Source organism: Propithecus coquereli, unplaced genomic scaffold (assembly GCF_000956105.1).
Source record: "Propithecus coquereli isolate 6110/MARCELLA unplaced genomic scaffold, Pcoq_1.0 Scaffold119, whole genome shotgun sequence".
NCBI classification, from domain to species: domain Eukaryota; kingdom Metazoa; phylum Chordata; class Mammalia; order Primates; family Indriidae; genus Propithecus; species Propithecus coquereli.
This window is the reverse complement of record NW_012135969.1, coordinates 2,887,236-2,897,200: the sequence shown is the minus strand read 5'-3', so window position 1 is coordinate 2,897,200 and position 9,965 is coordinate 2,887,236. Positions and strand designations below refer to the sequence as shown.

Below are 9,965 nucleotides of genomic sequence, written 5' to 3'. Positions count from 1 at the left end.
AAAATCCAGTTAGCCAGAATACTCTCTCCCTCGGCGTCTCAGCGCACCGAAACTCCACCGCCTGCCAGCCAGGAGCCACTCTTGCTGAGCAGTGTGTTTACGTCCCTGCTGTCAGCCTGACGACCTTGTCTGCCAGGCATGCGTGTGGGATCCTGTCTGGAGAGCCTCCAGGCAGCTTCGGGATCCAATCCATCTCTCATCACTTCTTCGTAAGGCCAGAGGGCAGATGCTTAATAGAAACATCATGGCAGCTCATTAAGGAAGAACTATGTGTTTGGAGGGTGAGGTTGAGAAAGGTGTTCAAGATTCCTGTTCCCATCTTCCTCCTCTTACCTGCCACAGCCAATCCGTTGCCAAGTCAGGTCTGTCACCACGTCCCTCAAACTGATCCCTTATTTGTGCATGTCCCTGCCATTGTCTTAGCTGAGACCCTGTTAGCTTCTCCCTTCCTTTCAGCCACCCTGTCTGTGCTCCATGGTGAAACTTTCTAAAATAGCACCCCAATCATGTCATCCTTGGGCTCAAATCCTGCAGCACCCCCACCCACTGCCTTCATAATAGAGACCAGGCCCTTTATGGGGTACCCAAGGCCCCCCATAGTCTGATGCCTTCCTGCCATTTGAGCTTCACTCCCTCTGTCTCTCACAGGCAGTGAGTCCCGCCAGCCATGCCCCCTGCTCTCCCGCAGACCCACACACTTACCTGCCTGGCCCATGCTCCGTAGAAGCCATTCCAAACTTCAAGGCCCATCTCAAATGCCACCAGCTACAAGAAGCTTTTGTAGATCCCCTCAAGCTAAGATTTTTCCCAATCTTTGTTAGTACATACTCCTTCTGGGTAGGAATTAGGGTAGCAGAATGGTTAAAATAACCCTGCTGTGCAGCTAGACTTGGGTTTAAATTTTTGTCCTTGCATGTGACCTTGGACAACTGACTTAACCACTCCGTGCCTCAGTTTCCCATGTCTAGAATGGTTACAATGGCTACCTTACAAGGGGGTCATGAAAACTTCATAAGTTAATTTATGTAACATGTTCAACATAGTACTTGGTGCATTAAGTGCTAAATAAGTGGTAGCAATTGCCATTGCTGTTATTATTACTATTACTATTAATATTATATGGCCCTTACTGAGGACAGAGTGAGGCCTCACCGGTCTCAGCTCCCCCTCTAATTATAAATGTCTGGATGATGGTGATCACGTGCATATCTTGGTGTCCTGTGCACCCAGATGTAGTTCACAAACAGCAAGGACGCTGAATATGAATTGGTTGAGTGTCTCTAGAGCCTGAAAGCCTTGATTTGAGTCCTGGGTCCACCACTTACTAGCTGTGTGACTTTGGGCAAGTTTCTTAACCTCTCTGGGCCTCAGTGCCCTCATTTATAAAGTGGATAAAACAATGGTATTTTTTTCATAGGTTGTTGCAAGGTGTCTTGGTGTTCTCCCCTGGGTCAGCCAACCTCTGATGCAGAACCTGTGCCTAGTAGGTGCTCAGTGAAAGTTTTCTGAATGAATGAATGGTCCCATTGTACCAGCTGTAATGAGATTTAGGGGTGGGTTTATTGCAGTATTACTCTCAGTTACAGTAGCTTGGCCTTGGTTTCTGGCATAATTATCTCCCTCTTTTCTTTACTGTTTTATTACGATACTTGGCTCTGGACCCATTGCTTGGTTTTAACTGGTTTGTGGCATGTGGGCCTTTTTAGTGAACACCTCTCAAGCCTCTATGGAAGCAGAAGAGGCATAAAAATGAGTAGAGGACTTGGCCACATTCCTCCTGAGCCCAAGTGAGGAGAATCGGCTTGTGGATAGAGCAGCATGAGCGACAGAGACAGACTTGTTCGCGAGGTTTATTTGCCAGGTAAGTAAGAACACGTGCTCTTTGAGGCACCACAGACGACCAGAAACATCACCAAAGAGAACAGTTTGCCCTCGGAAATGGAAGAGGCAGTTTGGAAGCGACGAGGGCTAGGGCACCCCCTGTAGTGTCAGAACTCCTTGCGGATGGTCCACCGCCTGATCCTGCTCAGGGTTTCCTCGCTGGCCGGGGTGGCCCTGCTCTGTTGGTGGCCCGTGAACAGCTCTGGTCCCTCCAGGATCCCCTGGCGCTGAGGGACTTCAGTAGCGGCCCGGGGGGCAGGGCGCACAAGGAACGCAGACGGTGCGGGGCACACAGACGGTGCGCGGCAGGCAGGGCGCGGGCGCACAGGTGGCACAGGCAGGAGTGGCGCATGGGTTCGCAGGCAGCCTGCAGGAGAAATCCCAGTGGGGCAGGATTAGTACAAGGGACCACCTCAGTCACAGGTCCTGCCAATTCCACCCCTCGGCGCCTCTCAAACCCTTCCGCCCTGCGCCTTCTCCACCAGCCTCCCCGGTGCCAACCTCTGTCATCTGTGCCTGTGTAACCTCGTGGCCTCCTGTCTGATCTCCCCGGCCCTGCTCGGGCCCCTCCTAACCAAAGTCCACTTAGTGCTCAGAGTGGTCATCTACAGACACAAATCTAATCATGTCCCGCCCCTGCCTAAAACCTTCAGTGCCTCCCACTTGTGCTGTGGACAGAGAACAGCTTCCTTAATAGGACCTACACCCACCTCTAGCCCTAGCCTCACCTCCTAGCCCCTTGCTCTGAGCCCCAGGTACTCTGACCTTCTTCCAGCTCCTCCATGGACCATGCTGCTCCGGCCACAGGGCCAGTGCCCCATTTCCTACTTCTAGAACACTCTTCTCTCTCCACTCACCTAATCAATTTCTTCTCTTCCTTAAGAGCTCAACTCGACTGTCACGTCCACCTTGAAGCCCCCCCTGATTTTTCCGTGCCATCCCCCTGTGGTACACTGTACCTCGTTCCACAGTGATTAATAATGACTCTATTATGGTCTGTCTCCCCTACTAGGCAGTGACATCAGCAGCCCACCCTGCATACCTGGCATAGGATAGAATTGGCACTTAATCAGAATGCGTTGAGTAAGATGAAATAATGAATGAAGGTAGGATGAATACATGGTGAAAGGAAGGAGAATGATCTCAGAGACTGACAGGCGTGGGCTCAAAACCAGAAACAACACACTGGACCTTGGATGGAGACCACAGAGCTCAGAGACCCAGAAGGCAGCCTGAGGACCACATACAGCTCGAAATGTGTTTAATTTGGCTGGCACTGTATTTTCTTTAATTTGTTGGAAATATTTCAAAATCAGAAGAGTTGAATAGTTTTTTAAAAGTCCAGACTCCCAGCTTCCCTTGAATCATTAGAGGCTCCAGCAGTACTGGACCCGAACCTCACACAGTAGCAATGGCCCCAGGGGCACAGCCCTGCCTGCCTGGGACACGGCACAAGCTCCCTGCAGTTCCACAGTCTCCATGTCACCTTGTCACTCGTGCGTGTCCATGGCCTGGGCCTTGCAAACGTTTGACTTTGCAATACTTGCCCTGAAGGATACGATTCTGAATGACAGAGAAAGCTAAATGTAGAATGAGAAGCCACGCTAACAGCAATGAGTGCAGACAGCCGCCTCCTGCTGATTCTACCTGCCCTGACTCAGGCCCTCCCCTGCTCACCTGGACCCTGGCCAGGCCTACTGGGCAGTTTCCCCACCTGGTCCCCCTCCCTCTGCTGAGTTCTTCCTGCTGCCATCAGGGCCATCTTCCCAAAGAGCAGCTTTGAGCTTTCATTGACTTGGCCAAGAAACATTTACTAAGAATCTACTGTGTGTCAAGCACAAGGAATAAAAACGTATTATATTGTCTCTGCACTCTGGATGTTTACCATCTAGTGGGAAAGACAGGCAGTTAAGGAAATTCTATCATTTCCTCCTCCAAAAGAAATAAGGCCTCCAACCTGCCACGTGACCTCCGGGGTTCTCTATGGACGGGCCCCAGCTGACTGTTCCCGTCCTGCTTCCCCCACAGCTCAGTCCCACGACGCTACACACTGTCCTCCCAATATGCCAAAAACTTCTCCCCGCATGGCTATCTCCAGTCACCTGTCTGCCTATCTCCCTAAACTGTTGTCACCATCTATGTCAGCATCCTCCATAGCACCTGGCCCACAGCAGGCTCCTAGAGGAGTTTGTCACCTTGGAATGGAGCAGCGTGGTCTCCAAAAGGCCAGGCTTGGGACGGCAGCACCGAAGCCACGGCCTGATTTTCTCCAGAGCACACCAGCTTCCTAATGCCTTCCCATCACGCAGGGCTCAAAGCTGATGGGCCCTCAGGGTAGATCCAGCTGCTTCCCCCAACCCTCGCCCACGTCTCTGCCTGGACCCTTGGCTGGGCCTTCATACTTGCAGTCCTCGCTCTCCAGCAGGCCCCGGTACGTGTTGATCTCGCACTCCAGCCGGGCCTTCACGTCCAACAGCACCTTGTACTCCTGGTTCTGCCGCTCCAAGTCGCAGCGGATGTCAGCCAGCTGGGACTCCACGTTGCCGATCATGCCCTGCATCTGGGCCAGCTGGGAGCTGTAGCGGGCCTCCGTCTCCACCAGCGTGTTTTCCAGAGAGCCCCTCTAAGGCAAAGGAGAGACACGACCATGAGAAGGGGGGCTGTCTTCCATGGCATGGTTCAGAGCCAAGTCTCTCCTTGGCTCTGAATGAACTCGAGAGGGTTCTGAAGCCCAGAAAGGTCGAGTGACTTGTTGAAGGTTAAACAGCTGGTATGTGATGCAACCGTGGTTTGAATCCAAACCAAGTCCTAAACCTGATCCTAAACCCCTTCTTCCTTCTACAAACGTCGTCTGGCTTTACACTTTGGATCTGAGCTTCCCCAAGTTCTTCCCCAGTGGCATCGTTTAGAACAGTGGTTTGCAGCCCATTAGAGTCACATGGGAGCCCTTAAAAAATATCCATGGCCAGGCCCCTCCTCCAGAGACTCTGGTTCAATTACTCCAGAGAAGAACCTGGACACCAGAACTTTGAAAATCTCTACGGGTGTTATTGATAACCACAGGTCTGGAAGGGCAGGCCAAGCAGAGAACAAGCCTTCTTGGGCAGTCGTGTTTGACAGAGTCTGCCTAACCCATGTCTGATTTGAAACATGCCCCTTTTCTCTCTGAGCTGGATCTTAGGAGAAAGCTCCCTTCAGGGAAGGTCAGCCGGGCAGGCATCCACAGTGGCTGAAGTCCGGCCTCCTCTGCCTCCCCCTGGATGCTTGCACCTGCGCTTGGTGCAGATCCAGAGGGCGAGGTGCCCACCCACCAGCGCCCACCTACCAGCACCCACCCACTGGTGCTCACCAGGCTGTGCTGGGCCTGCAGCTCGATCTCCAGCGTGTTGACCGTCCGTCTCAGATCGATGATATCCGACTGGTAGCTCTGAAGCTGCTCAGAGCTTGTGGCCACCTGCTGGTTAAGCTCCTCCATCTACAGTGGGGGAAAAGAGAAGGCTGGGCGTCCTTTCCTAGGGACACTGAGGAGGCCAGCCCACCTGTGAGAGGCCCACCTGCATGTTGAACCATTCCTCCACGTCCCTGCGGTTGGTCTCCACCAGGGTCTCATACTGACACCGCATGTCCTCCAGCACCCTGGTCAGGTCCACAGGGGGCGCAGCATCCACCTCGATGTTGAGGCGGTCCCCAAGCTGGCATCGGAGGGCACTGACTTCCTGAAAAGGCAAAAGAGTCCCAGGCAAGTGTGAAAAAAATCACAGGATCCCAGCTCATCTCCCCAGGGAGACATGAAAGATGCAACACAAGATGGTAAAGATGGCAATGTTAGAGGGGCCCTTTGAGGATTGCAGTCCACTCTGTGGCATCTCAATGGTCTTGCGGCTCCAGCTGGACACCCCTGTGATGGGAAGCTCACTCCAGCACCGCACCCCCGTCATTTTGGCAGAAGCCAAGAGCAGCCTCAGGCTTTGTTTGATCCGTCTGCGCTAAAATGGGAAACCCACGACCCCATTATTCCCAGTCACCCTCCCAACCCGTGTTCATCCCGGAAGGAGGGCAGCAGGAGCCTGGCTTGACTAGTTCAAGGCCCCAGTTGGAGGGGGCGCCTCCCAGGCTTGGCTGCCAAAGAGAGAAAGTTGTCACTGGGGCTGCCAGAGTGTGCGATAACTCCTCATTAGTGGCTTTTTGGTACAGTTCCCAGTCCTCTGACTTAAGTGGGGTGAGTCAGGAGCCCTGGGGTGCTCAGTGAGTACGTGGTGACTAATTGTTACTTCACACTGAAGCCCGAGGAAAGTCAGCCAGGATTTGGAGGCACTTGTTCATTCAAATCCCAAGTCAAGAGGTTGAGCGTCAACCAGGGAAGGAGGGAAAAACCCCATGGCTCGGGTGGGCTTTGCGGCACACGGGGGCCCAGGATGGAGGTCGTTCCCTCCCAAGACCTGCAGGAGATGAGGAAAGGTCAGAAAGTAAAGGGTCTGCCTGTGGCTTCAGCGTAAGTGTATCATATGCAAGCAGAAGAAAGGGCGTGGAAAGAGGATGAGGACAGAAAGAAGGAAACCTCTGCAGTTCGACTCTCCCTCGGGGAGACAGGGCCGCCCCTAGTGGTCTAGCCTGCAGAGACAGACAGGCCATTGGATGTGAGTTCTGGAATATAACCCACCTGGCCCTGCTGCCCCACTTGACCTCTGGTACGTGGCTCTCATGAGAAAGCAAAAGCAGTGACCACAAGCAAGGCTTTGGCCGTCACATAGTCCAAGAAGGGTAGAAGGGAATGAAGTTACATTTCTGAACACCCACCAAGCGCGGGTGTTTCTTATCCACAACCTGGATCATGTCTGCGATCCATATCGTATCCATTAAATTCCACAATAGCCCTGCATGATATGTTTTCCCTGTTTTACAGACGAAGAGGCTCGGGAAGCTTCCACAAATCGGTGAAAGTCACAGAGACAATATGTGGCAGGCTTCACCCACGTCTGTCCAACCCCAAACCCCACGTCCTTCCCCTGTGCTGCCCAGGGCGACCTCGGCGTGACTTCTCGTCTCACCTGCTCGTGGTTCTTCTTGAGGCAGAGCAGCTCCTCCTTCAGGGACTCCACCTGGGCCTCCAGGTCAGCCTTGCACAGGGTCAGGTCGTCCAGGATCCTGCGCAGGCCGCTGATGTCAGCTTCCACCAGCTGCCGCATGGCCAGCTCCGCCTCATACCTGCACGAGGACGGGGCCAACAATCAAGGAGGGGAGCTGAACACAGAGCTCCAGGAAGGCCTTGGCTGGCCAGCACTTTCCAACCCCCTGTGAAACCGGTGGAAAGCTGCCCCAAGAGTATGCAGGGCAGGGACAGGGTCCCCCTCCCAGTCCCCTGGCCAAACTCACTTGGTCCTAAAGTCATCGGCAGCCAGCTTGGCATTATCAATGTGCACGACCATCCTGGCATTCTCTGCCTTGGTGCACAGAACCTGTGGGCCAAGGCAGGGAGGGGGTTAGTCCAGGATGAGAAGAAGGAAAAAGAACCCAAGTGAGAAGACAGTAGCAAAGGCAGGGCTCAGCAGCCGGCACCACCCCTGCAGAAGCCCCTCTCCCCGGGAACTGTGGGGGGTATTTGGTGAACCACTAGTGCTCGGAGAACCTGAGATATAAGCACCTGGGGCCTCATAAATCCAATTCCCCATTTTGGATACACTTACACACTAGTGGAAGGAAAGAATGTCCTTATGTCTGAAGTCATTCATGTCACAGTTAGAAGGGTCCTCAGTATTTACTGAAAACTCATCATGTACCAGAGCTATTCCAAGCACTTTACCTGTATCTCATTGTATCCTCTTGACAACCCCATTAGATAAGGGCCATTATTATCCCTTTACAGATGAGGAAACTGAGGCCTGGGGAAGGAAAGGGACCTCCCAAAGTCGTGCAATAAGGCAATGGTAGACCTGAGACTAGATGCCGGGTCTCTTCTCACATTCAGGGATCTGGCTGAGTGTTCAAATTATGAGATAACCCTCTGCCCTAAGGAGGTCTGTTTTCCCTGAATATAGCTTAATAAGCTAATGAGATTCACATCCAGCTAGTCTGGGTGCCCTCCTGGGGAGTCTGTTCACCCCACTGCTCACCCTCACCTTCTGCTGAAGCTCCTCGATGGTCCTGAAATAAGACTGGTAGTCAGGACACAGGGTGACCACCTGGGACTGGCAGGCCTCTTGGATCTTGCTCTCCAGGTTGGCATTGTCCCGCTCCAGCTGGCGCACCCTCTCCAGGTAGCTGGCCAGGCGGTCGTTCAGGGACTGCATGGTCTCCTTCTCGTTGCCATTGAAGGCCCCTTCGTAGTACCAGCCGCAGGTGCCCACAGAGATGGAGACGCCACTGGCTGGCCAGCAGCTGCTGGGCCGGCAGGAGCTGGATAGGTAGGACTTGGAGAGGCAGCTGGCCGGCCGAAAGGCGGTGGGCACACAGACGGAGGGCAGGCATGCCACGGGCTGGCAGACATAGCCCAGGCACAGCTCCGGCCGGCAGCTCACGCCGCTGGAGCAGGCAGAGGAAGGCTGGGGACAGCTCTTGACTGAGCTACTGGTGATACAGCAGGTGGAAGTCATGTTGGGAGGCCTTCTCTCCTCAGCTGCAGCTACCTGGATGTCTACGGACCCCTTCCTGCCGGGGCTGTTTTATACCCTTGGAATGAGGGGCTCACACTGGAAAGCCATTGTGGGCTGGTGTCGATGTTTACACTCAGCCCCAGAGGAAGCTGCTAATTAATTTGTAATTGGGTTTCCAATAAGGAGTTCCTCTCCTCATAAAAGAGGCCAAACTTGTCATTTGGCTAAAGCAGGACTCTGGGCTTCCTGTCATTGATCACCAGGGGAGAGCTTCCAGACACATCTTCAAAGCGTCAGCCCCAGGTCTGGGCCCTCATTACCAGGGCAGGGCTGCAGGCAACCATGGCCCGCCTGGGCCCATTGCACCCCGCCTACTCTGGCCCTGAAAAAGCCACAGGTCTGGGGGCAGCCGCTGCCATAATGAGAGCATTCCCCGTGGGAAGAGGCCTGGCCCCTTAATGAGGAAATGTGTGGGTGACAGAAGCTGCTCTGATCATAAATCCAGGCAGAAAGGAAAAGGAACCTCAGAGGTTTCCTAACACACATGACCACCTACCAAGGTGAAGAAAATAATTATCAGGGAGGACAGAATGAACTGAAGACACCGAGAGATTGCTTCTCGGCCTTTTGGCTAAGATCAAGTGTAGTATCTGTTCTTATCAGTTTAATATCTGATACGTCCTCTATCCGAGGACAATATATTAAATGGATTCTTGGAGCAGGGAGATGGAATAGGAGCTTGCTCCGTCGACTCCACGCATCGACCTGGTATTGCAGTACTTCCAGGAACGGTGCACCCCTCCGAAAGAAAATTTAAAAGACAGACAGAAAGCCTAAGAATCAGGAATATCTTTCCAGCTGGACCTTCCTCTGGGAAAAGCAGATCTATACCATGAACATTTCCAGGAGGCAGATGCTCTGTCTTGACCTCCTCCGGATCCTCCACTGATCGTCGCTGCGCCATATACAGAGTTGCCGAGTGCTCCATTATTGTTTGTGGAACTGACGGACATAGAACAGTTGGAACAGGCTCTACTTTTACTCTCTGCAGTGGCAGGCAGGGAGGGCTCATTTCAGGACCGCAGAGCATGGAAGCCATGTGAACCCCCTCCCTTGAGAAGGGACACTCTGCAGCCCTGGGATGAGTTAAGCCAGGAGATGGGGGGCAGGTGTCCCCAATTATAGAAGCCCTGGGCAGTGACCTAAGAAAGCAACATTCAAGAGCAGTGGTTTTCAGTCCTGGCTGCAAACACTGTGAGCTCACACCCTTCGTGTGTAGTGTGGGTATGTTATACAGCCACTATTTATTCACTAATCTTCTCAGTATAATGTTGGCATATAAGTACTTATCTCATATTTCACATAATTCCCAGAAGTGTCGGTAAAGGGGCAGGAAATGGAAAATGCCACCCAGCCCTTTCATTGCTTAAGAAAAGTCAGGATATAGATGCTGCCTGTGAATTGCCTTGTGGCCTTGGCAAAGTCACTTTGCCC

General features: G+C 53.0%; 1 protein-coding gene across 1 annotated transcript; it reads right to left on the bottom strand.

Annotated features, from left to right (window-relative positions):
* Nucleotides 1–1,846: 1,846 nt before the first annotated feature.
* KRT32 (keratin 32, type I) lies at nt 1,847–8,471 on the bottom strand. The gene is made up of 7 exons (XM_012660373.1): nt 7,998–8,471; nt 7,255–7,337; nt 6,930–7,086; nt 5,436–5,597; nt 5,231–5,356; nt 4,284–4,504; nt 1,847–2,248 (listed from the first exon to the last, which is right to left on the bottom strand). The coding sequence occupies exons 1-7, from the start codon at nt 8,469–8,471 to the stop codon at nt 2,119–2,121; spliced, it is 1,353 nt and encodes a 450-aa protein (XP_012515827.1). The 3' UTR covers nt 1,847–2,118.
* Between the last annotated feature and the right edge of the window lie 1,494 nt (nt 8,472–9,965).